We start from the raw sequence: 26,613 nt of genomic DNA, 5'->3' as shown, positions 1-26,613 counted from the left end.
AGACTCTTTCCTCAGAGGCTTTTAACTACACACAATTTTGACATGTTTTCCAAGCTCAGAAAGCTCATTAAAAACAACTAAAACTGACCTGTCACTTGGAGTTGACAATCCCAGTGCCTTCTGACCTTTGTGGCACTTCTTTGGAACTTAAATCAGACTTCCATGTGCAAGGAGCACTAATTATCATATAATCAAGAATACTAGATAATTATCGTCTAACCTTTCCTAGGTGCTTCAGGATGCCCTTATCTGGCTCAGGTGTGCAGCCTTCTAGAATCCAAGTGATGTGTTGCCCTAAACAGGCAAACGCCCCCTTCTAGGTGGTCCAGTGGCGGGGGATTTTGAGTTTTGGGTTAGCTTGGCACACCGCAGGCAGCCAGCGGTCACGTTTCACTAATACCTCAATTTGCTACAGCTGGTCTGTGGGCTTAGGAACCAGTAACTCTAGAATTGTATAATGCAAAGAACATACACGATTCAAGCAATGTGCCCTGAGCACCTTGTACATCTGTACAATAAAAGTTAAAACAGAAGTGCCCTACATTAGGAGAGGGAGTCGAATCGGATGCTGACAGGGTCTCTGTCTGGGGGACAAAGAGGGCCTAAGGGTTTCAAATAGTTAACTGCTTCCCCAAGCACCAAAGTTGTTAGACGTCAGACGTCAGACGTCAGACGTCATCCAAGTGGGGTGGAGCCGACGTGCCCCGGAAGTCAAGATGCCCCGACCCGGGATCGGTGGCACCGCGCCGCGCAGGCGCAGGCGTCGCTATCGCCGGCGCAGGCGCCGCTGCCTCGGGTACCTCCCAGGCTCCGCGCCTGCGCACTGCCGTCCGCCACGCCCCGCAACCTCATGGTTCCAAGTGGGAGACATGGTGCTGTCGGAGCTAGCGGCGCGCCTCAACTGCGCCGAGTACAAGAACTGGGTGAAGGCGGGCCACTGCCTGCTACTGCTGCGCAGCTGCCTGCAGGGTTTCGTCGGCCGCGAGGTGCTCTCCTTCCACCGCGGCCTACTCGCCGCAGCCCCCGGCCTGGGGCCCCGCGCCGTCTGCCGCGGCGGCTCACGGTGCAGCCCTCGCGCCCGCCAGGTGAGCACCTGGCTCGGGGCCTTGACCACCGCCCCCACCCCACCCCTCCTCATCCCCGTTGCTGTCCCAGACCCAGAGCGCAAGTGTCCTGTTCCCTCCGCGAGGCGGGGCCCACCGCGACGTCCCTCCCTCCTGGACCCCTCCTCACCGCCGCCCCCTGTAGTTTCAGCCTCAGTGTCAGGTGTGCGCTGAATGGAAAAGGGAGATTTTGAGACATCATGTCAACAGAAATGGAGATGTGCACTGGGGAAACTGCCGGCCGGGCCGCTGGCCCGTGGACGCCTGGGAGGTGGCCAAGGTAAGCGCCTGAGGCGGGGACGGAAGGAGGAAGCGGCGGGTCACCCAGCACTCGGGGTGGCTATCTGGTCTTGTGGACGCCGGGGCCTCATAAACAGATGCAGAGAGAGAGATTGATCAAGGGTCTAGGCGGTTCAGGGGTGGTATGCGGGACCCAACCCAGCTTAGTGAAGTAGAAGCTTTCTTCTACCCGTCTGCTTCCTGAGGGCATTTGAGTTTGTTACCCCTGCTTGGAAAGTTACAGGAAAGATTTCTACAAGAGATACTGGGGCAAGATGCAGAGCGAGCATCATGAGCACAGGCAGGGAGGGAGGGAGACTCTTGTGTGGCCTGTTTGAGGGTAAGGCTCGCTGAACAGCTCATCAGCTCTTTTTTGGCTATAGGATGACAGAGTAAGCCAAGGGAAGTTAGGGCTAAAATAGCACCTTAAGTGCCCAGTTAAAGGCACTTTGGGTAGCTGGGAATGGGATAGGCAGCCGGATCTGTCTTCAGATCTTGGCAATGTCACTTACTAAGTAGATCGAGTAGGAAATTTTTTTGCCCAGTAAAGGACGGAGAGGGACAGCCAGAAGTGGCTTCCTAACACAAATTGACTTTAGCAGTCAGTCTACATGCCAGTAGTTATCAGCAGGCACAGGGTGGGCACTGGAAAGGAGCAGTGCCTGGGAAGCAGATGATCTGAGTCCTGGATCAGCTGCCGTGGTGTGACACTGGGCCAGCTTGTGCTCCCCAGTCTCAAAAATGAAAGGAATTGGGGCCGGGCGCGGTGGCTCATGCCTGTAATCCCAGCACTTTGGGAGGCCAAGGTGGGAGGATGGCTTGAGCTCAGGAGTTCAAGACCACCCTGGATAACATGGCAAAACCCCGTCTCTACAAAAAAATACAAAAATTAGCTGGGTGTGGTGGTGCATGCCTGTAGTCCCAGCTACTCAGGAGGCTGAGGTGAGAGGATCACTGGAGCCTGGGAAGTCGAGGCTGCAGTGAGCCGTGATCACACCACTGCATTCCAGCCTGGGTGACAGAGCAAGACCCTGTCTTAAAAAATTGAACTGTATCAGGGGTCCCCAGACTTTTGGGTATCACGAGCCGGTAAACCCACCACACCTACACCTTCTTCTCCATTTTTTTCCACTGCAGCCATAGAGTTGCTGACTTCTACTTCTACCTAGAAAAGAGAAAAAAAAACAGAAAGAAAGAAAACTCTGCCCTTTACAATGCCTGTCCCTCATCTGTTTGGTCTGCGTTGCTGCTTTCACACCATTGGAATCCTCTTGTAGCCTGTACTACCTACTTATACCACTCTTTGCTCCTCTTGGTTGCTGTCACCTACAGACCTTCTAGTCCAACCCCATCCTCTCAGTTTCTGGGCTCCTGATTCCAGCATCCTCTGCTTCACTCCCCCTCAGCCTCCGTTTTGCATGCCCACACCCTGGACCTTGGCACAGAAAGTCTCAGTGTCTAACATCCTGCTGGCCTTTGGCACACTTATTCATACACCCCTGCCCCCAACCCTGTGCCCCATACTACTTCCGCCTCTTTGAGGCTTCCACTGCTTCCTGAATACCCAGCACCCTCTGTCCTCCTGCCTGCCTTTGTCACCTCAGCTAGCCCAGATTCCATGGCCCATCATTATAATCCGTCCCTTGCTCTTATCTCAGCTTTTTTTTTCTCCTTTCTCTGAACTTGCCTGGCCCAACTCCAGTCCTGATGACATTTTCTGCTTCTGATTAGTGGGAAAGAATCTCACAAGGGAACTGACTGGTTTCACTTTCATTCTTGATCATGAGCCCCAGTGGTCTGGCCACATCTCTCTCTAGGCTTCAGTTTCTGGAGACTACTACTTTTCCCTGGCAAATCCCTGCTCCCGTTCCTCCGCCCTTGCTCATGCTTCACGGAATTGATGGAGGCCCTTGGACATATATAGTTGTCTCTCCTTATCCATGGGGTATTGCTTCCAAGACCCCCAAGGATACCAAAATCCACAGATGCTCAAGTCCCTGATATAAAATGATGTATGTGGTATTTGCATATTACTTACATACATTCTCCTATATACTTTAAATCTAATCTCTAGATTACCTATAATACCTGATAGAATGTAAGTGCTATGTAAATAGTCGTTATGCTATATTTTTTAAAAATTTCGATTACTTTTTACTGTTGTATTATTTTCCTGAGAATTTTTCATCCACAGTTGGTTGATTCCATGAATGTGGAACTCGTGGATATGGAGGGCTGACTATACTTCCTCTTCTTTTTGCCAACACCAACTAATCTCCATGTGCACCATCTATTTCCTTCTGCTACAGAGGAGGAAGGGTGTCTCTCCTCTTATTGCCTCATACCTCCACTCGTGTGTTGGATCTTATCCCTTTTCTCTTGCTCAAGGCCTTTGAGGCTTCAGCTGTCCACTCTCTCTCTTGCTGCTCATTCCCATCTCCATAGAAAAAGCTTTAATATAGCCATGGTTTATTTAAATTTTTTTAAAAGACAGAATTAAACAGTTACCACATGACCCAGCAATTCCCCTCCTAAGTATATTCCCAGGAGAAATGAAACCATACATTCATACAAAAAAATGTACGCAGATGTTCATAGCAGCTCCATTCACTATAGCCAAAAGGTAGAAACAACCCAAATACCCATCAGCTGATGAATGGAATTTTTAAAATGCAGTATCTCTGTACAATGGAATATTGTTTTGCTGTAACAATGTAACAAAGGAATTAAGTACTAATACAAGTTACAATGTGGATAAATCTTGAAAACAGTATGCTGAGTGAAAGAAGCTAGTCACATATTATATTTATATGAAATGTCCATTTTATATAAATTCCATTTAGACTCCATTTGTAAGAAAGGTCCAGGCCGGGCACGGTGGCTCACGCCTGTAATCCCAGCACTTTGGGAGGCCAAGGTGGGCGGATCACCTGAGGTCAGGAGTTCAAGACCAACCTGACCAGCAAGGAGAAACCCCGTCTCTACTAAAAATACAAAAAATTAGCCAGGCGTGGTGGCGCATGCCTGTAATCCCAGCTACTCGCGAGGCTGAGGCAGTAGAATCACTTGAACCTGGGAAGTGGAGGTTGCGGTGAGCTGAGATTGTGCTATTGCACTCCAGCCTGGGCAACAAGAGGGAAACTCCATCTCAAAAAAAAAGAAAAGAAAGAAAAGAAAAGAAATATCCAGAATAGGCAGATCTATAGAAGCAGAAGTAGATTAGTGGTTGCCAGGGCTTTGGGGAATGAGGGATGATAGCTAATGGGTATGGGGTTTCTTTTTGAGGCAATGAAAATGTTCTAAAATGGACTGTAGTGGTGGTTGCCCACCTCTTTAAATATGCTGGAAACCACTGAATTATAATGTGTAGATGGGTGAATTATATCTCAAGAAAGCTGTTTTTTTTAAAAACACATGAATAAATAATTGGAAAATAAGATTTTAAGAGGCCGGATGTGGCTCATGCCTGTTGTCACAGCACTTTGGGAGGCAGAGGTGAGAAGATTGCTTGAGCTCAGAAGTTCGAGACCAGCCTGGGCAACATGGCGAAACCCCATAACTGTCTCCACAAAAAAATACAAAAATTAGCCGGGCGTGGCTGGGCGCGGTGGTTCATCCCTGTAATCCCAGCACTTTGGGAGGCCGAGACGAGTGGATCACTTGAGGTCAGGAGTTCAAGACCAGCCTGGCCAGCATGGTGAAACCCCGTCTCTACCAAAAATACAAAAAAAAAATTAGCCAGCTATGGTGGTGTGTGCCTGTAATCCCAGCTACTTGGGAGGCTGAGATGGGTGGATTGCTTGAGCCCAGGAGGTCAAGGCTGCAGTGAACTGTGGTGGCACCATTGTACTCCAGCCTGGGCAGCAGAGTAAGACCCTGTCTCAGAAAAAAAAGAGAAAAAAATGTCCCTTGATCCATTCTCTCCTGCTGTCTCCCCATTTCTCTATCTGCCTCCCATACACAAATCCAGCAGAGCATCTCAAAAAAGAGGTTTCATGCCTGTTATCTTCTCCTCTGCTCCCACTTCCTCTTCAACCAACTCCGCCTTGGCTTCTGCCCCTGCCACTCCACTGCATCTGTGACCTCGTCTCTCTTACCTCCCAGAGCCATTTGGCATTACTGGCTGCTCTTGAAACCCTCTTGGCTTTCCTCCCATCTCCCTGGCTCTTCCTGCTCAGCCTCCTTCTGAATGTCTTTTGGCCTTCCTCAGGACTCAGGGCCGGGCCTCTTCTGTTCCCTTCTTCTCTGGTGACATTGTCCAGGCCTGTGGAGTTAAATGCTAACTGGCTCCCAAATTGATGGCTCTAGCCCTGCCCTCTCTTCTGAGTTCTAGACGCACACATCCAACTGCTTACTTGCCCCCTCCACTCCATCGCCTGTGGAGCACATTTTATTTAGTTCTAAAGTAGAACAGTTTGTCTTTGCCCCCCACCCTATGCCCGTTCCCCATTACCAACTTTCTAGAGTCACTCTTGTTTCAGCTCTTTCCCTCTCAGTACCCCCTCTCTCCTTGTTTGTACCTGCAAAATACTTTTGGAATCTTCTTTTCCATCTCCACATCACAACTCTCACCCTCTCCTACCAGGCCTCTGCTGCTCTGAGCATCTGTGGTCGGTCCTTCACACAGCAGCATGTGCAGTCTTCAAATGGGAATTAGATCGTTCTATAACCCTTGCCTAAAACCCTTGGATGGCTTCCTGATGGCCTTAGAATAAACCCCACACCTTTCCAGAGCCAATAAGGCCCTGCACAATTGGGCCTCTGTTTATTTTCCAGCCCCATCTCCTACTCAGCGAAGAGACAGTGGAGGATAGAGGCAAAAACATGTTTCTCACTGCTGTGGGTTTGGCATGTGGAACACGGTGGTATGCAATACAATTTTAAGACACTGCTTTCACTGTAAGGATGCAGCAGAGCTTCCCTGTTGGCTTCCAGTTCTGAAGAAAGGGAATAATTACTAAAATAAACTTGTAGCAAGGACAGGCACGGTGGCTCACGCCTGTAATCCCAGCACTTTGGGAGGCCGAAGCAGGCGGATCACTTGACTCCAGGAGTTTAAGACCAGCCTGGGCAACATGGCGAAACCCCATGTCTACAAAAAATACAAAAAATTAGCCAAGCATGGTGGTGCATGCCTGTAATCCTCACAGGTACTTGGGAGGCTGAGTTGGGAGGATCATTTGAGCCTGGGAGTTTGAGGCTGCAGTGAGCTGTGATTGTGCCACTGTATTCCAGTCTGGGCAACAGAGCAAGACCCTGTCTCTCAAAAACAAAACAAAACAAAAACTTTAACATGGAAGAGATTGGCTTATATTGGTGAGAAAATGCCAGACAGGACCTACCTTATAATGGAAAAGAAAACTACTACACCTGATTCGGAGGTGACTAAGACCCCACTAACTTTGCATTTTCCTCCCAGCAACAGCTGAATTCAGCAATTTCTTTTTTTTCCTTTTTGAGACAGGGTCTTGCACTGTCACCCAGGCTTGAATGCAGTTACACAATCTTGATTCACTGCAACCTCCACCTCCTGGGCTCAAGTGATCTTCCCATTTCAGCCTCCGAAGTAGCTGGTACTACAGGCATGTGCGACTATGCCTGACTAATTTTTTTTTGTATTTTTCAGAGCTTCTTTTCTTCAGTTTCATGGCATTAGTTTGCCTGTGATAAGTTAGTTAGCTTCTTTGTTAACCTTTGTAGCATCCATAATAGACTTTTTTTTTTTTTTTTTGAGACAGAGTCTCACTCTGTTGCCCAGGCTAGAGAGTAGTGGAGCAATCTTGGCTCACTGCAACCTCCGCCTCCTGGGTTCAAGTGATTCTCCTGCCTTAGCTTCCCAAGTAGCTGGGATTACAGGCGCGTGCCACCACGCCTGGCTGGTTTTTGTATTTTTAGTAGAGATGGGGTTTCACCATGTTGGCCAGGCTGGTCTTGAACTCCTGACCTCAGGTGATCCGCCCGCCTTGGCCTCCCAAAGTGCTGGGATTATAGGTGTGCGCCCGGCCCAAAATAGACTTCTTTCAGAGGATCGGCATGTCTGTGGCTATTAAGGCACAGAAAGATAGTGATGATACTGGCTATTATACCTGTTGACAGGGGCCAGCCAGGGTTTACAAAATTCTGAATTATGTGGGGCTCAGGTGTATGATTTCACCACCATCAGGAGCGTAGCCCTGACTCTCCTGGGCATACATGAGCACTTACCCCAGCCTTTTCAGAATGCTTTCATGAGCAGCCCTGTAGGAGGCATTGTAGTTGCTTGCCTATTGATATGTGTTTTCAATGGAACAGGTCTCTTAAATAAAAGAGGTTTTTTTGTTGTTTTTTGTTTTCGTTTTTGTTTTGAAACAGGGTCTTGATCTCTTATCCAGAGTGGAGTGCAGTGGTGAATCAGAGCTTATTGCAACCTTGAACTCCTGGGCTCAAGCAATCCTCCTGCCTCAGCCTCTTGAGTACCTGGGACTATAGCACACACCACCATGCATGGCTAATTTTTTTTTTTAATAGAGATGGGAGTCTTGCTTTGTTGCCCAGGCTGGGCTCAAATGATCCTCCTGCTTTTGCCTCCCGAAGTGCTGGGATTACAGGAAAGAGCCACTGTACCCAGCCTATTTAGAGTTCTTATTGCGAGTAACTTTTTGTTCTAGTCCCTTGGCAGGAGTGTACCCTTGTGATTCTTAGCCTAGTAAAGTTGTTGCATCCCAATATAAGTTGAGAAATATTTCAGGAAAGAAATACGCCCAAGCTTTCCCATAACACCATTTTGGGGGTCTGTGCCATAAAATTCCTACTAAAGGCAAGATCCTGCTAGCTTGAGGCCCTTCTGGCATATCTAGTATCTCCCATCCCCGGATTCCATCTGTAACTCCTATGTGGGTCCTACTCGCCTTGCACCATCTACATAATAATTGCCAGCATTGATGTCCTGGTTACTAGCACGTGCCTAGCACTGTGCTAGTGCTATACCTGCATTCTCTTATTTCATTCTCACAATATCCTTTGAAGTAGATAAGGACAGTTATCCCCCATTTACTGATAAGGAATCTGAGGGTAACTTGACCAAGGTCACAGCTGGCAAATGGCAGAGCTGGCATTTGAACCCAGTTTGCACTCCAAAGCCCAGACTCTTAATGTAATACTTCCATACGGAACTTCCTCAAGTCATTTAGAAAGTGTCCACTTTTATTTTATTTTTAAATCTTCTTATTTAACAACTCAACCACTGAAATTTCAGTAAGGAAAAGAAAAAAGATGCCTTCTAGTTATGCTTTCTGTTTATATTCCATTAAGACAGAATGGAAAGCCTGTTATATCATATGTATCTAATAGCAGGGATAGTACAGCCCTTCAGTTATTGCCCTTGGCCAAGGTTTAGCTGTGACAGTTTCCCTACTTGCATTTTGGGCTCATGAGGCTCTAAGTTGAAACCTCAGTGCATAAGAGAACTTCAGTCATCATTTGGAAAATAGACAAGTAACCATTGCCTTTCCATCTCCTAGAGTTGGAAGAGACTCAGGTCCCCCTCCTCCCTCCCTTGCTATAGGCCTTCATGCCCCGAGGACTAGCAGACAAACGAGGACCTGAGGAATGTGATGCAGTTGCTCTTTTAAGTCTCATCAACTCCTGCGATCACTTCGTGGTTGATCGAAAGAAAGTCACAGAGGTAAGAGCTGTCAGATTCAAAAGCATACCGAGTCAGTTGGGTCTGTGCTGTGAGAGCCAGTCATGAGCTACACCTGTGATGCTAAGCCAACCATGCAGGTATAGCACGTAGTAGCTCCCCGGAACAGTGGTGTACAAAGAAAGTTAGACTTGGGTTCGAAGTTGGCATCGCTAAGCAAACTAGTGTGGCTCATATCATGTCTTCCGTGATGTCCAAGAACCCCAGTGCAAATGCAATCAAGAGTAGTTCTCCTGAATTAGTTTCCTAACAACTCATTGTGCCGTTTGCCACTGAAGTAGATGAACCTAAAAGTCTCTTCCCTGTTCTGCCATAAACAGAACCAAAGTAATTTTCCTTATTAAAAAAAATACAGAACATTGCATCATTCTGCCTGTTGTATGCCAGCATTTGAATCCTACCCTTCTGAATCTCATTGGCTAAGCAGCTGCAAGGCCAAATGGTATGGAACTGAAGAAAATGTGAACACTGATGGATAACAGTGTCAGAATAGATCACTGTGCTTGTTAGATTTCCTCTGGGAAATTTAGATTTTTCTCTAGTTCACCAGAGAACAACTCATACATTTATTACCCTGAAGGTCATTGGAAAGAGTATATAGCTATACCCGGATTAGTTATAATAGGTAGAGAAAATGCATGTATCTTTTGTCTGCATACCAGCAACTACCAGGATTGAGACTCCTTTATGATATCGGCAGAAACAAAGAACTGTCATAGTAGTTGACCCCTTTGATATCTTTTAACCAAACTGTGGAAGACTCTATATGAATTATATATTAATACATGATTAGACAACCATTTTTCTAAAGATAGAGGCCAAAGTTTATTTTCTTTTCATCATGGTTTCCACATCAGGAAACTCCCTGGACCCAGCTTCCTGGTGCTCCAACAGTATTTAAAAGACTTTTGTATTGTCTGCTTCATCCTTTGGGTATACCAAGAGCTGATGCGCTTGCTCTTTGGCAGGTTGTTTTAAGTTAAGGGATTTTGGGGGAATGTGGAATACCCAGCTGGCCACAAGACTTCAAGGGCTAAGAATAGTTGTAGGCTTATTTGTATTTCTTACCCTGACTAATGTATTATTCATGTGGCTGGGGATTGAACACCCCCTCAAGCCTCAACGGCACTGACAGGTACCTACAGGTTATGTTAGGAATTTCTGGATTGCTTGGAAATCTGCTCCAGAGACTCAAGGAGGGAGAAAAGGCCGAACTGTTGCCCAGGAGCGATGTTTTTATTCCTAGAATCCTGTGGCCATAATCTGGCTTATTGTCATGTCTTATTTGTCCTGCATGATTTTTTAAAATTTCAAATTAGTTGTCATAAAAATCTAAATTTCCAGTTTCTCATGAAAAATCAGAAGATCTGGGAACACAGGGCTCATGTAACTCCCATGGCAACAAGCCATGTGTTAAGTAGAGGCTGCCCCTTGAGATAGGGCCTCTGCTCTCCAGTTTGCCCTGAACCAGTCTTTTAGTAGGGAGATGACTCCTTACCATTACACATGGCCAGCTTCCCTCAGGCTACCTGCCTGACCTTTGAAGGCAAAAGGAGACCTTCACTTCTTGGTGTCTGCCCTCTAGACAGGATGAAACTAAATGTGGATCCAACTTGCGGGGCTGGAGGGCTGAAATGTCCTCCACTCTGGTACAGGTACATGCCAGATTATGCCCATGATCCCAAGAAAGTTCCAGTCCTTCTCATCTGAAGACTGCTCTTGTTGATTTTGTAATTAACAAAGCCTCTCTATGATTTTTTCTTTGGAGTGAAAGATCTCAGTTTACCCCATTGTTTGATTTTGAAGCCTTTTATCTTTTTGTCTTTCTGCAGGTAATTAAATGTCGTAATGAGATCATGCACTCTTCAGAGATGAAAGTATCTTCTACGTGGCTTCGAGATTTTCAGATGAAGATCCAAAATTTTCTGAATGAATTCAAGAACATCCCAGAGATTGTGGCAGTATACTCCAGAATAGAACAGGTAAAAATCATGTTTAATAGTTCTGGCATACAGAATGAAGAGAGAGAAAACAACAACAGCCACACATTTAGAATTTGAAGTTTATTAGATTTAACCTAAATGTTAGAATGTAAGCAGGGGAAAGAATGCCGATATGAAATCTGTAATTATGCTGGGCTGAGAAGCTTTTCTGTGGTCACAGTGCACTATTAATATGGATCCAGTTCATTATGTTTAATTATAAATTATTTGAGTAATTCAGTGGAATGCCTTCTTCATGAAATCAGTTCATATATTTGTGTGGCAATCCCTCAGCTGTTGACGTCTGACTGGGCTGTTCACATCCCCGAGGAAGATCAGCGAGATGGGTGTGAATGTGAAATGGGAACTTACCTGAGTGAGAGCCAAGTCAATGAAATAGAAATGCAGTTACTAAAGGAGAAACTTCAAGAGATATATCTTCAAGCAGAAGAACAAGAGGTGTTGCCTGAAGAGGTAAAAGAAAAGTATTATAGGCTCTGTGTGAGTAAACAACACAAAGAAAGATTCTGGGGAGGAAGAGTAGCTCATCTTAACAAATAATTAATTGTGTTTTTGATTTATAAGTTAAATAATTTCCAGAAGTGTGAATATGCTTTTGGCACAGAGTAATATTACCTCTTAACAAATATTTTCGCTTTCACATCAGCAAACATTTGAATGCCTAATCTGTGCCACAAAGTGGAAAAATGTGATAAAGGCTACAATAGAATTCTGAAAAAAATGCTCTAGACGTTCTCTGCTGGTCAGGTGGATTGCCAAAAAAGATTTTGCCAAGAAGATGCTGTTGAGCTGTGGCTCACAGAATCAAATAAGAGTCTGACAAATTGGCAAGAGAAAAAGATTCTTCTTGGCAGAGGGCACAGTACTTGCAAAAGCAGGAAAGGATAGTCTGAGCCTGGGCAAGAACAGGTGAGCACACGAGCTATGGCCAGGTTTGTGGATGGTAAAGTGGGCTGGAGCCACATGCCAAAAGGTTTTCTAGGCCATGTCACGGGGTTTGGGCTTCATTCCCAAAAAGCAGTCAAGAAAGGGTGATAGGATCAGATATAGCTTTTAGAAAGTTAACTCTTGTGGTAGTTGGAGGTTGGATGAGTGGCTAGCAATTACCCAGAAGGCTCTTGCAGTCGTGTGAAGGTGAGAGAGAACAGAAACTAGGGGCTGTGGAGGAACTGGATTCTGGAGGCAGTGCCTGAGCAGAACTGATGGATATTGGTGGCCAGGGAGATTACTTGGAGCATGGCATGGGGCTGGAAAAGGGTGGAGAAGGTGGGGAGAGGAATGTTTAAAGGATTATCAATGTTTCTAGTTTAGGACCTGCAGACTAATGATGGTCTAAACTCCCAAGTACAGGAGAAACAAATCTCCTTTGTCACATGCAAGGTATAAAAGAAATTAACAGTAGTAGAATTATATTCCAGTAAGGTTCAGAAATATTTCAGCACTGGCTGGATTAGACTTCTAGATCACCAGGAGATATTGGAAAAATCATTTCACCTCTCCATTCCTCCTTGTCCAAGGAAAGTAGTTTTGCTGGTTACCTCATTAAACATAGGGAGAGTTTATTAAATGCAAATTCACGGAGCTGTGCTCCTTGCAGATAACTATGCCTGTATTAACCATTCCAGCTTTGATCCAGGTGCTTTATTCAGCATGGTGAGCCCCTTTAGCACAAGGACTTGGTACCCCTGGTTTTTTGGGTGTGCCCACCATGGTACACCATAGGTATTTAAAATGATGTATTAGAATGTTTATCTTCTCTTTTCTAAATCCATGTGTTTGAGTTCCTCTGTCTTTATTTTATAATGCCATTAGAGCCCCAGTTTTCTTTCTGCTGCTGTTTTCAGAAGCTAGAGCCAGGATTTTGTGTCAGTTGAGAGCTGGAAGGGAACCTGGCAGTCATCTTATATCCCCTGCTTTGCATGTGAGGCAAGGGCCCCAAGGAGCTTGCACTGGGGCTGAGGGCTGGCCCGCAGGTCTCCCCCTTCTGATCCTGTGGCTTCCCGCCTGCTGTGCTGCAGATCTTATATAATGAGGAGCTGGCAGCTGTACGTTTTGAACCCCCATTATCTGTTTTACAGAAAGGAAATAGGGATTAATTGGCTTGTCTTCTGGGTGGAGTCTCTAGGTGGAGTTGATAAATTCTCATTTTTCATGCTTTCTCTTCAGCAGACCATGGCATTTCTCATAATATTTCAGTTGGTCAAAATGTGAGGATTGATTGGCATGTTACCTCAAAAAAGTTGGAGGTCAGGTTTCCACATATATGAAATTTGACGTCTTCAGAAAGTTCAGTACCCTATATGATTTTCCATCTTCTTTAGGGTTAGTTGCCAAAGTCAGAGGATTTGTTAGGACCAGATTTCAATGAATGTAAAATGCTGTCAATTGTAAAACATACCATTATTTCAGTTACTTCTAAGAAAGAAAAAATAATGCTGCCAGTTTATTACAAGACACTATCAATGGTAAGATGCATTCTCATTTGAGACGTTACAATAGGAAAAAATGTGCATCCCGGGATCAGGAAATACAGTGATTATATTATGACCCCAGGACTTTTGTTATAAATGTTATCAAGACCTGTTTCTTGTTTTTGTTAAAACAGTAGGGGTGAAGGCGAGGTGCAGTGGCTCTTGCCTGTAATCCCGGCACTTTCAGAGGCCAAGGTGAAAGGACCACTTGAGCCCAGGAGTTTGGGACCAGCCTGGGCAATGTAGGGAGACCCCATCTCTTAAACAGACCAACCAGCCAAAAAAAGTAGGGGTAGGGTTAGAAAGCTAAGTTGAGAAAAATGATTGATGGTGGTAATTCAGTATGACAGCTCCTGCAAACACATCATGGAGTGCCACAGAGAGCTCACCATCTCCACAATTTTCTATTCGTTTGGTGACCCTTAAAGGTATAGCACATTAGAAAAAGTGGGCTCACATTAAAATACACTGTGCATGTATTGCTGTGACTGTGAGATTTTTTTTTTCTGCTTTGGAGCCAAATGGGGGTAGCAGCTGCTTGGCCCCCTTGTAACACATGTGGAGTTTGTGTCGGCCATGGGCTCATCTGCCCCAGAATTCGGCTGCCACCTAAGTGCCCTTCACATAGTCCTGCCAGCCCTCATTGCTCTGTTAGGATCTGGGAGTTAAAAAAAAATCCAACTAAAGAACATTGAGCACAGTTAGTGGCTAAAAAACTTGAAAATAATTTTCACAGACTTTAAAATCATGACTGATTTCTTAAATCCTGGTGAGGGAGCCACCTTCACAGAGACCTGTGGGGAAGCTTAGGGATAAGGGACGATGACAGCGTGTACTCAAGGCCATTGGGGAAAGGATAGAAAATGGCACTTGATTCGTTATATTCTAGAAATTTTTATTGAGCACCTACTGTGTGCCAGGCACAGTTCTAGAAGCTTGGTATGCGTCAGTGAATGAAACAGACAAATATCTCCAGAGTGGGAGACAGATACTAAACAGTAAACATAATAAGGTAATGATGTGGGGCAGTAGAAGGAGAAATCCAGTGTAGAGCAGAGGGAGGGCGATCAGGATTGGCAGAGTGGGGACGAATGTCAGGTTGCAGTAGGGTAGTTAGGGTGGCCTCTTTGAGAAGGTGAGACTTAGCAGTACCTTGAAGGAGGTGAGGATTAGCCATGCGTGTATCTAGGGGAAGAGGACTTGAAAGAATAGTGGGTGAAGAGGTCAGAGAAATGGAGGGAGAGGAAGCAGTTCCTACTGGGCCTTGTGAGCCATTGGGATGACAAAAGGAGCCACTGGCTGCAGTGGTGAGGGTACTACGGGGTACTGGAGGGGAGGGGCCAAGATAGAAGCAGGTAGACTGGTAGGAGGCTACTGCAGTGGACCAGGTAAAAGATGGTGGTAGCCAGGCTGAAGGTAGAAGTGTAGAGGTGATGTGAAGGTGGGCAGATGTGGCATGTGAGAGAAAGAAAGAGATCAAAGCAAGGCCAAGAGTTTTGGCTTAGGTGACTGGAAGAGTGAAGTTGCCGAGCGTCTTTTACCTCCAACAGTAGACCAGCATGTAGTAGACTGTCAGTAAATTGGACATTTATTAAATGAATGTAGTTAAAAAGGAGGGAATGGACCAGAGATGCTGCTAAGTGCTTTTAGTAGCTTATTTCTGATCCTCATAAGAATCCTAGGTGGTGTTGTTATCATCATCCTTAATTTGTATACCTAAAAGTAAGCTCAGAGAGGTCAAATGTCTTGGCCAAAGTCACACAGCTAGTTAAGTGGCAAAGCTGGGCTTCAGTGTCCAAGTCTGAATTTTCTACATTCCAAATTTTTCTAGTACTTTCAGTTTTTCCATCTCTACTTTCTCTTCCCCCTTTACATATAAACATGCAAAACCTTCCCTGTTCTTAACACTTTTTTTTTAAAAGCCTCCTTTTGATTCATCCTCCCAACCCCAAGCTAAAATAATCACCCCAGCCAGAACACCTCTTAAGCACATTTCAAGAGTACATGCGTTTGTTGCATTTCACAAAGGAGAAAACAAGTTTCAAGAAATGTCAGCTATGGGACACTCCTGTTGAAGATAATGGGAAAGAAAGGCAATTTGGGGTGGAAAAGAGAACTGAAACCATGAGCAAAAGAAAAGAAACTAAGTGGAACAGAGCACATCAGTCCTGAGAGTCTGCAGGGGGGGTCAGGAGGTAGCAGCACAAGGACCACCGTTCCTGGGTTATCATGTGAGAAAGTCTCCGCTCAAGTGGAGGGGCACCCCACTGAGGGCAAAAGTCCATCTGCGATCATGCGTGTGGTGCCCAGGCCCTGCTGGTGCCATCACGGACATCTGATTAGAGCCTCAGGAAGACCCTGAGGTGTGTCTAGGGCACCGGGCACGGTCACTGAGAGCTAACGATGCAGTGCCCACAGTTCCTAACGCTTGCTGTGAACAGTGTCATCCGTGTGATCTTCATTTCACATGTCTCTGGTTTCCAGATTTATTATTTAAAGCCCAAGCATCTTGCAGGAGCTCTAGGCTAGTTTCCAGCTGTGTATTAACCAGCTCCTGAAGGGCACATTCCCGGTCTACTTACTGACCAATCTGAAACCCTTTGGTCATCTGCAGCTCCTCCCTGTCCCTCCCCGCTCCCCATGCATCCTGGCCACAGCCGTCCACCTCCCTCCCATCCCCAGCAGCCATGATCTGGCATCTGGCTCTTTCATTTGCTTACTTCACGATAACGTGAGTATTTGCTGGGGTTCCACCCCAGACCTACTGCATGGGAATCAGTGATGTACGCTCTGCAGTTTAAGAACTACTGCTCTCTTAGGGCAGGGTGCTCCGTTATTTTTCTTCATTAGATTTATATAACCCTGACTTAACTTGCAGTTGAGGGTTCCCCATTTAAAAGCATTCATCGCTGGGCACAGTGGCTCACACCTGTAATCCCAGCACTTTGGGAGGCCGAGGCGGGCGAATCACCTGAGGTCAGGGGTTTGAGACCAGCCTGGCCAACATGGCAAAACCCCGTCTCTACTAAAAACAAAAATTAGCCGGGCGTGGTGGCATGTGCCTGTAATCCCAGTTACTCAGGAGGCTGAGGCATGAGAATCGCTTGAACCCAGGAGGCGGAGGTTGCAGTGAGCCGAGATCACACCATTGCACTCCAGCCTGGGTGACAGAGCAAGACACTGTCTCAAAAAAACAAAAAATATACACACACACACACATACACATGTGTGTGTGTATATATATATATACACATACACACATATATATACACATGTATATATATGTACACACACACGTATATATGAACATATGTATATATCCATATATATAATAATTCAGGTACAGAATTCAAAAGAAAAGGGCATTTTATTTATTTGTACACACACACGGGTGTGTATGTATAAAATGAAGCCCTTTCATGTAAAGGCAGGAAGTTTTAAAGCAAAAAAATGGAAGGAGACAAGCAAATATTCCCTTGTGTACCCCCAGAACCAGTTATCCTGGGTCACTTTTTTATTTTTGGAGTGGAGGATGCTTTGTTTTAAAGGATTTGTTTTGTTTTTCAAACTTTAACCTGTCTGTGGACAGATGCCTGTAGCCAAGATTTCTGTCTCTTGGGCACATGAGTAGGAGCCAGTCTAGAAGCTAGTAGGTTTTTCATTTGAATTACAAATCTGCTATAAAATCGTCTAAGCTGTACATTGCATGGTTTCCTCTTGCAGCTCTCAAATCGACTGGAAGTGGTGAAGGAATTTCTGAGAAACAATGAGGATCTTAGAAATGGCCTTACAGAAGATATGCAGAAGCTAGACAGCCTCTGTCTACATCAAAAACTGGATTCACAGGAACCTGGGAGACAAACACCTGACAGGAAGGCCTGAGGTGAGTTCAGGCAGATGATGGTGTTAAAGAAGGACAGAATCACCTCATCTCTTTCATGTCTATTCTCTCATGTGAGGCCATCATGAACACACAACAATCTAATCTGAAGTTTGCCATTGTCCTTATTGTTTCAAAGAAAGGACACTGAGGTTTGTGTTCTTCACTTAATGATTCTTACGTCTGTGAAGTAATTCAGCATCAACTCCCTGTTTAGCCAAATACACCTGAAGTCATTGGTCTAGAATTAAATGAATCAGCTTTATAACATAATCAAAAAGCATTTCTGCCTTAAAATGACACCATTGATGCCTAGCTCTTACCATGGCATTAATAGCAATTGACTAGTCAATGTCCATAAGGAGAACTTCTTAAAATGAGTAACTGTCTTCAGCATTTTACTTTTTCCCCCCTCAAATAAAATAAATAAATAAAACATTCTCTTTCATTGTAGGTTGCCCGTCAACAAAAATCAGGCATGTTCTGTGAAAGTCAGCATGGCTTCCATCTCAGACATCCTTTTCTGTGCAAAAGGAAAAAGTTACCAGAGTATTGTACCCAAACAAAAAGGAATTTTTGTTGTTTTGTCCTGGACTTTCCTCTAACTCTTTGGAACTATTTTAATATTTATAAACTTGGGGTTGTATAATCTATTGCAATAAAAAATATTAGATACTCTATGCCAAAACTTGCTACCAGGCCAGGTGTGATGGCTCACATCTGTAATCCCCAGCACTTTGGGAGGCCAAGGCGGGCGGATCACCTGAGGTCAGGAGTTCGAGACCAGCCTGGCCAACATGGCGAAACCCCATCTCTACTTAAAAAAAAAATACAAATATTAGCCGGGCGTGGTGGCATGTGCCTGTAATCCCAGCTACTCGGGAGGCTGAGGCAGGAGAATTGCTTGAACCTGGGAGGCAGAGGTTGCAGTGAGCTGAGACCATGCCACTGTACTCCAGCCTGGGCAATAGAGCGAGATTCTGTCTCCCAAAAAAACAAAAAACAACAACAAAACTTGCTACCATCCAGGGATTTTCTGCTATTTAAAAGGTGAATTTCTTTTCTGGTACTAAACTGTAGCTGCTTAACTTAGTAAAGGCTGTGTTCGGCCAGGCCTGTGCCAGAGGCTCACCTGGAGTGCTCCACCCACTGGCAGGCAAGTCCTATTCCTATTCACCCAGGATCCCCAAGGCTGGGCTGGGATATAAATGTTGGGATAGGAAAGAAATATTTCCTTTTTAGAGGAAAGCAAGAAGACACATTGCCTGAAAGGTGATTTTCTAGTCATTTCCAATTAGTACAGAAATGTTACTGCCTCTGGGTGCAGTGGTTCATGCCTGTAATCCCAGCACTGTGGGCGGATCACTTGAGCCCAGGAGTTTGAGACCAACCTGGGCAAGATGGCGAGACCCCATCTCTACAAAAAAATTTAAAAATTACCTGGGCATGGTGGCACACACCTTTATTCTCAGCTACTCAGGTGGCTGAGGTGGGAGGATCCCTTGAGCCCAGGTGGTCAAGGCTGTGGTGAGCTATGATCATGCCACTGCACTCCAGCCTGGGTAACAGAACAAGACCCTGTCTCAAAAAAAAAACCCCAAAAACTGTTACTACTAGGTTGGAGTAGCCTAAGGCAGTAGGGCAAGGAGGTGGGCCCAGGCTGGTCTGTGGGGAGCTGGAGAATGGTGACTCGAGTGACCAGTGGACAGGCAGGACCCAGGCCAGCATTACAAGCGGGGATGTCAGGCAGGAGCAGGGGAGCTTCTCGCTTGGCAGCTGGTTTATGGTACACTTTTGAAAAGTAAGCTCCCAGGGCCTGGCCCTCACATGCTCAGTGAATATTTGACTGAAGGGTCCCCTCATAGCTTGGGAGTATTCACAGGCCTAAATGTTAGTTATACTATTAACTAAGCCTGATCCTTTGTTACGAAATTTAAAAATGAAATTGCAACATTCTTGTGGAAATTCAAAGACATCATTTTCTTTCAACAAATTCACACATTTGTTCATGCTTCTTCTATACCTTTTACCCCTAAAGTCATCCACTCCTGACTTCCTCCTGCTGGTTTCCCAAACTGCGCAATGACTGCCCCATCATAGGCAGTGGTCCGTGGAGTCGGCCTCACTTTCGCCTTTCCCCGCATCTACTTGTTTCCAAGGCCAGTGGTACTTAACTGGGTCAAGTTGCCTGTGGACCTTCAGGAACAGAATTGCCATGTTCCTCGCTGCCTGCAGGAAAGGCTCCATTCCAAGCCCAGTGAAGATGTGTGCCTATCCAGCCGCCCACCAAGGATGTCATCTGTAGAATGGGTGGAGGGCAGGGGTTTATTTGGTGTATATTTTTACATTAAAATGCACTTAATATCACTTTGTAAAGCGCAGATGAGTGCAAATGTGCCTGTAACTTCCTCCTTTAATCTGTCCAGGTAGTATTTAGTCTTTAGTCTTACATTTTCTTTCTCCCTTTATTTCATGAAATTCCTTGAGAAAACTTCAACAGTAAAGAAAGAAATTTCGTTCATCTCACAACTCTTCCAAACGAGGAAACTTAGTGAAATATTTCAGAGCTTCTAGATGTGAGGTACAAAACTTGGGATCAAATGGAATCTTGATTCACTAACCAATTTAAGATCTGACTTCTAATTTTAGGAACTTTGGGTTATGAACGCTTCCATTTTATACCTGTGTCTAGTTAGTTTCTGCCTATCTATCCAAGAAGCTTTTATCAAGGGTCCACCATGTGCCAGCCACTGAAGTAGATATAAATACAAGGATGTGTAAGGTATGGATGATGGTATACGAACTGTCATCTTACTGGATTTGTCCGCTCTGTTAAAGATACGGTTCCGAAAACTTTTTAAAGCCCTAGAGAGGGCTTTAAGGCAATGTAGCATCATATATAGAGACATCAACCTGTTCATATCTTTCTATTTAACAGAACTGTGCACCTGGGCACAAGGGTGTGCACAACAGGATGTGTACAGCAGCACTGTTAAAGTGTAGCACATCCATACTACAGGATCTTATGCAACTGTTGGAAAGAATGAAGCGATGCTGCACTGTGGTCATGCAGTGATCTCTAAGACATATTAACTAGAAAGCAAAAGGTTTAACAATGTATAGCAGCTGGGCGCAGTGACTCACGCCTGTAATCCCAGCACTTTGGGAGGCTGAGTAGGGCGGATCACCTGAGGTCAGGAGTTTGAGACCAACCTGGCCAATGTGGCGAAACCCTGTCTCTACTAAAACTACAAAAATTAGCTGGGCGTGGTGGCGCGTGCCTGTAATCCCAGCTACTCGGCAGGCTGAGGCAGGAGAATCGCTTGAAATGGGGAGGTGGAGGTTGCAGTGAGCCGAGATCACACCACTGCATTCCAGCCTGGGTGACAGAGGGAGACTCCGTCTCTAAAAAACAACCCCCCCCCCAAAAAAAAAAATGCATAGCAAGCTGTAATGCTCTTTGTGTTTTAGAATAGTAGAGGTCTGGAAAGTTGTTTGCTTTTCCCCAGTTTTTTTTGCTGTGTTACCTCTGAAGGGAATTGAGGTAGAGGGGAGAGTTAGAAGGAATATTCGGCTTTTCTATTTTATATCCTCCTGGGTGAAATTTTTACAACAAACATGTACTGGTGTATTTTGAAATGTTTTTAAATTTTTGTATTTCAAAATAATAAAATATAAATTCAAACTGCAAGCTGGCTGTGTCGCATTTCCTGGACTATGTCGTAGCCTCCATTCCTCCATTTTGTAGCTCCACCTCCAGGGTCACCTGCAAATTGTCAGGGTCGTGGGAAGAAGCCCAGCAAGTGGATCACTTTCTACATAGGGCTGTCTGTTTCATCGTGAAGAGCCTTGTCTTCGTCCAGCAATATGATTTGTTCTCAGCCTCTCCCTGGGACACAATATGTGGCTCGTAGTTTTGAAAGAATTAGAGGAAAAAAATGGTATTAGCATTATAGTTGCAAAGATAAAGCAGTTCTTTGGATTTAGCCTATTCTTCACCAGGGAGCTCAGAGTACCTAAGGAGGAAGACATTACATATTCAACTCAGAGTAAAACACCTGATTCTGGGAAATGACTAAAGTGTGTTGGTGACAAAAACTGGAAAACTAGCTCTGCCAATTCAGAAAATGTTACTGGTTTTATAAAGTTGTGGAGATCTGTAGACAGTTTAAATTGCCAAGGTTAGGATTACGTTTGAGAGTTTGGGAAGATTATGAAATGATTGTTACCCTAATGATTTAAAAAGTTCATTTTTATTAAAGTATGAATTACTTACTTGGCTTTAAACACTAATATCCTAGACAACAAAGGGTCTAAGTGAACCCAGCTAACTTAGTTGGGTGGGCATATTATGAATTAGATGCTGTAAGTGGAGCATTGCATTATTGTGGAGGTGTTGCAATCTTTTGGATATTTCCTCGAATCGTTTTGACCTCTAAATTGTAAGTATAGAGTAATAGGAAATTAGCAGCAGAGATTACCTCCTTTTCCCTCACCAGGTTAATTAGAAACCTACCGGCTCTGAAATGTCTTCAACAGACAATGGCCTTTTATTGAAATAGACTCAAATTACAAAATGCATATTTTAAGACAACCTAAAAATATATTAATTTCTACTCATGAAATCATTAGTGAAGTGGATATAAAGTTACTCATTTCATAACTTTAAGCACTGGTTTTTAATACTGCATTGTAGTCTGAATTATCTAAAACATTAAGACCCACTGTTATCTTCCAGAGATTTCTGCTTCTCAAACCCATGTTCTATGATATATGCATGTTAGTAATGACCACAAAACTGTAAACTGAGCATTTTGTGACCTCTCTTTGGGAAGGTAAGCAACAAATTTACATGCTTTACTTTCCTACTGACTACTAGAAAGGCGTGAGAATTCTTATTTTAGCACCACGTGTGGTAGCCAGCATCCAGGATGGCCCCTAACAATGCCTGCTTCCCATCCTCATATTGTCCTCCCACAGTGTACCAGAGTTGTTTTGTGTGAACACAGCAGAAGTGATGGTATGTGACTTCCAAGATGAAGCTGTAAAAGGCTAGAACTTCCATCTTGGGCTATCTCTTGGAACACCACTCTGGGGGAAGCCACGTCACAAGCAGCCATATGGAGAGGCCCAGATGACAAGGAACTGAAGCCTCCTACAAACAACTATGAGCTTGGAAGCGGATCTTCCAGCTCCAGTCAAATCTTCAGAGACTGCAGCCCCAGCTGACAGCTGAGAGTCCCTGAGCCAGAAGTCCCCCACTAAATCACTTCCAGATTCCTGACCTTCAGAAATTACGTCAGATAACTGTTTTAAACTAAGTGTTGGGGTGATTACACGGCCATAGATAATTAATACACTACCCCCATAGTTCGTATCCCACCCCCTTACCCCCCACTCCCCCCCAACCCCGTCCCCACATGCAGAATTTCGTGAAACACACAGACTGCCCACAAAGAGGACTTCTGCTTTAATGCCAGAGAAGATAAAGGGGAATCTTCTAGAATTCCACTAATGTGCCTGTTTTGTCCAAGAACTAACGTCTTCAGAATCTTTGATAGTGCTTTTAAATTTCTTTGCATTTGAAACCTCTATCTAAAGCAGGGTTCAAACACTTCTAAACACCTACTTTGGGGTTCACCAGTAAACACTGGAACTTTCCGCATCCTTCAGAGGCAGGGACAGGGGAAATTTTGGGGTCAAATCGTAGAGGGCAGCCTCTGCTATGTAGGTAATGGCCTTAGCCTACTGCCCCACCACCCCACCTTTCTCGTTTCCCTTTTCTCGGCTCTGTGGTTTAAGAATCCGTAGGAACCCCCAAGATTCCTAGGGGAATACTCTGAGCTGCCGCTGTTGACCACTGACCCCTCACCCCCAGCTCTAGCTAGCATTCAACAGAGTTGATAGGTAACCAGTTTTGCAAACTGCCATTTCCCCCGTTTTTAAGGATAACTAAAGGAGGAAAGAACGATTTTGTCGTTTTACCTATTTACCTAGAATCCAGGGTTGATGGCAATTGTCCTCAGAATTGTTTATCCTGTCTCCATGGCAGATTCTATAATTGCTCTCCGTCGCCAAGAGATCCTAGGTTCTCTTGAGGCTACACTGTACCTCACGACATTCATTTAAAACCCACTTCGAAACATTTCCCTCAGTAGAGCCCCCAGACTTTTTTTGATATACAGATTTGTGACTGCACCAAGTTGTGAGTCATGTGTGATACTAAGCAACGCTGTTCGCTCTGGACATCCAAAACAAGTAACAGAAATACGTTCCCAAGAGAGCTTTAAAAAAAAACAAAAAAGCTACGAGTTAGTGAATACTGTGAAGTGCTTTTCATTCAAAGTCTTCCTCCCCCATATAAACTATCTTGAGTTGCAGGTCCTGTGAAGAGAAAGACCAGCTAATCCACCCTCCCCTTCTAAAAAACATTTTCAGTTTACAAAAAAGGCAACACTCAACTTCGGTTCAATGTTACTTTGTATTTCTTTATTAATCAAACTGCAGGTTTAAGTCAGATTCGCACTGTTTTAGAGTCAAAACCGAGGTCTTCATTGGTCTTTTTTCAGGAGGAATGGCAGTTCAGTGCTTGTGACCTGCAGAGATGAGATCAGGCCCTCTCAGTTCTTAAGAAGCTTGTTTCGGGGGCTGGGAACCCGGGCTGGTGGCAGCGGCGGCGGTAGCCGGAGGGTCGTGGGCTTTAGCCTCGGCGCCGCCGCCGCCGTAGTAGTAGAGTAGGTAGCGACTGGCCTGCACACTCTGCGCCATCACGTTGGTACAGTGGCACGCCATCAGCAGCAGGTTTCGAGGCTGTACGCGGTAGGCGAAGCGCATGAAGATCGCCGAGTACAAGATGAGCGCTGTTGTCATGCGGCCACTGATGATCTCCGGCGACGCCTTCATGTCTTTAAAGGCAGCCAGCGGAAGGCCCCAGTTGAACGCGGGACCCCAGAAGTGAGTGCTGCTCACGTATTCCCGGAACTCCTTGCTCTGGAAGTTATCTCTCATCTTCCGCCACAGTACCGCCATCCTCGCCATGATGGAATAGCCGTAGGCGTGCCTACGGATCAACAGCCAGACCACAACGAAATAGAGCGCAAAGCCGAGTACCCGCAGCCGACCCTCACTGGGCACACGCTCGCGACCTCGAGCCTTCGCGTGACTGCCACAAAGTGCGCCGACAGCACGTGCCGCTGTTCTGTCGGAATGAAAGGGCGTGGTTTCACCCTGGCGCCTTCGCGTTGACTACCGTAAAGTGCTCCAGACGGCACGTGCCGCTGTGCTATTGGGGCGAAAGGCAGTGGCCTCACCCGCGGGTCTTTGCCTGAATGCCGTTAAAGTGCTGCAGACAGCACGTGCTCCTGTTCTGCGGGCGTGCGAGGCCGTGGCTTTGCCCTCGCGCCTCATGTAACCGCTGTAAAGCGCTCCAGACTACATGCCAATGTTCTGCGGGAATGAAAGGGCGTAGCTTCGCCCTTGCGCCTCTGCATGACTGCTGTAAAGTGCTCCACAAGCACGTGCAGCGGTTCTGAGAGAGTGAAGGGGCCTGGCCTCATCCTTGCACCTTTGCCTGACTGCCGTAAAATGCTCCAGACAGCAGCTGCCGCTGTTCTGTGGGGGTGAAAGGGCGTGGCTTCGCCCTTGTGCAGACGTGACTGCTGTAAAGTGCTCCAGACAGCACGTGCTGCTGTCGTATGTTCCTGTGGGGGTTAGGGGAGGGGCGCAGCCTCACCCTTGCACTTTTGCGCTTTCCGTGGACTGCCATAAAGTGCATACAGCATGCGTGCATGTCTGTGTCCTCTGGCAGAAGTGGAACCACAGCCTCAGCCTTCGTTCCCCACAGGCCTGCAGCTGCTTTTAAGTGCTGAGGGTTACTCGTGCCACCCGGAGAGGCGAGGGTCAGGCTGCCTGCTTCTCAGCCATGCAAAGGGAAACTGCTTGTTCTGCCTAGTCCCTGGACAGTGTTGACTAGATGTTGATACAAAATTCCTCAACCAGGTTCAGAATTTTAGCCCTTAACACAATTTGCCTGAGTGTTACTTGCAGACATAGTGACATTTCACCTTAACATTTTAGCATCTGTCTCTTAAAAACAAGGATGGACCCCTACTTAACCACAATGCAATAATCCACACTATAATATGCAGAGCATATTTAAATTTTATAGCTTTACGGCTGTATTTTTTTTTCCTTCTTGTTGGAGGGGGAAGTCAGGATTCAATCAAAATTCAAGTTTAGTTAACTCCTTTGATTAATATTTAATCTAGAAGCGTTCCCTGGCTTTTTGTCTTTCATGACATGGACATTTTTGAAGAGTCCAAGCTCGTCGCTTTTCAGAATGTCTGTAAGTTGGATTTGTCTGTTTTCTCGTTAGATTTAGGTTAAACATTTTTTGATAAAACAACTTCACAAGAGATGTTGTATTCTTAGTTGCATCACAATGCGAGGCACATGATGTCACTTTGTTCCAGCATTGGTGGTACTAAGTTCGGCCACTTGGTTAAGAAGTTATCCGCGGAGAAGCTGCGAGGATGGTGGAGTGAGGCGTGCGGCTGTAAATTGGCCTCTGGGCCGGGGGCGGGCTAGCTCCCGGGAGGCCGAGCGCATCTGTTGGACTGTGCGAAGAGAAGAAAAAAAGAGATCGGCCAGAGGAAAGGAGCTAACCGAACATTCTTCCTCCCTACCTTGCAGAGGGGAGTGGTCATCTACACTAAAGCAAAGGTTCCTTATCACAGGAAGAAAATTTTCCTTGACCATTAGGTGCTTTTATATTCATCTCAAAAACAAAATTCTGAACTCAGGACTTGGCAAATTCAATACAGAGGAGCTCCTAGGATTCCAGTTATCCTGCCAACTTCTCCAGGAAGAAAGAAACAACTTGCATGGGTCTTCTGCTGTTTGCTTAATTATAAAGACATCATTTTGCAAGCTGAAGGCTGAGTTTCATTTTAAACAGGTGCTTAGGTGGTGGTATTCGTGAATACTTTTCATTCCAAGCAAGAAGACTAAATAAGTAGCAAGTATGGATGACTTCAGGGTTTAAAAAAAAATGTCTTCCAGTTTCAGCCACTACCATGATAAGCACAGTAGAGACTGCAGCAGTAAATTCCAAATATGTGTTTCTAATTTGACGTGAAAGATACTAAAAAATTATATATTTAAATCCTGGCTCATCCTGTGACATAGATTTACTGAA

At 45.4% G+C, this 26,613-nt stretch overlaps 2 protein-coding genes across 6 annotated transcripts; one reads left to right on the top strand and one right to left on the bottom strand.

Moving 5' to 3' along the window:
• Positions 1-734: 734 nt before the first annotated feature.
• Positions 735-21,108, top strand: CXHXorf38 (chromosome X CXorf38 homolog). Of its 5 annotated transcripts, none has more exons than XM_034949872.4 (7): positions 735-1,085; positions 1,249-1,383; positions 8,926-9,045; positions 10,896-11,045; positions 11,340-11,519; positions 17,261-17,420; positions 17,872-21,108. In XM_034949872.4, the coding sequence occupies exons 1-6, from the start codon at positions 870-872 to the stop codon at positions 17,417-17,419; spliced, it is 960 nt and encodes a 319-aa protein (XP_034805763.1). In that variant the 5' UTR covers positions 735-869; the 3' UTR covers position 17,420; positions 17,872-21,108. The 5 variants fall into 5 exon arrangements, with proteins under 5 accessions (XP_034805763.1, XP_034805764.1, XP_063457828.1 ...); XM_034949873.3 differs by having other exon boundaries at positions 810-1,085; positions 19,456-21,108; XM_063601758.1 differs by lacking the exon at positions 1,249-1,383 and having other exon boundaries at positions 810-1,085; positions 19,456-21,108.
• A 2,403-nt stretch (positions 21,109-23,511) lies between these two features.
• Positions 23,512-26,575, bottom strand: MPC1L (mitochondrial pyruvate carrier 1 like). Its single transcript, XM_063601811.1, has one exon. It carries the CDS (start codon positions 24,453-24,455, stop codon positions 24,045-24,047), a length of 411 nt encoding a protein of 136 aa, XP_063457881.1. The 5' UTR covers positions 24,456-26,575; the 3' UTR covers positions 23,512-24,044.
• Between the last annotated feature and the right edge of the window lie 38 nt (positions 26,576-26,613).

The sequence above is a fragment of the Pan paniscus genome, chromosome X (genome assembly GCF_029289425.2).
Source record: "Pan paniscus chromosome X, NHGRI_mPanPan1-v2.0_pri, whole genome shotgun sequence".
NCBI classification, from domain to species: domain Eukaryota; kingdom Metazoa; phylum Chordata; class Mammalia; order Primates; family Hominidae; genus Pan; species Pan paniscus.
Note: the sequence above shows the minus strand (reverse complement) of the source record. Positions and strands in the feature narration are given on the sequence as shown.

Excerpts from the sequence above, each read along its gene's own strand:
- CXHXorf38 (XM_034949872.4), top strand. The coding sequence starts at position 870 with ATGGTGCTGTCGGAGCTAGCGGCGCGCCTCAACTGCGCCGAGTACAAG. Across the intron at positions 1,086-1,248 it reads GCAGCCCTCGCGCCCGCCAG|TTTCAGCCTCAGTGTCAGGT; the intron begins GTGAGCACCTGG and ends CGCCCCCTGTAG. Across the intron at positions 11,520-17,260 it reads AAGAGGTGTTGCCTGAAGAG|CTCTCAAATCGACTGGAAGT; the intron begins GTAAAAGAAAAG and ends TTCCTCTTGCAG.
- MPC1L (XM_063601811.1), bottom strand. The coding sequence starts at position 24,455 with ATGGCGAGGATGGCGGTACTGTGGCGGAAGATGAGAGATAACTTCCAG.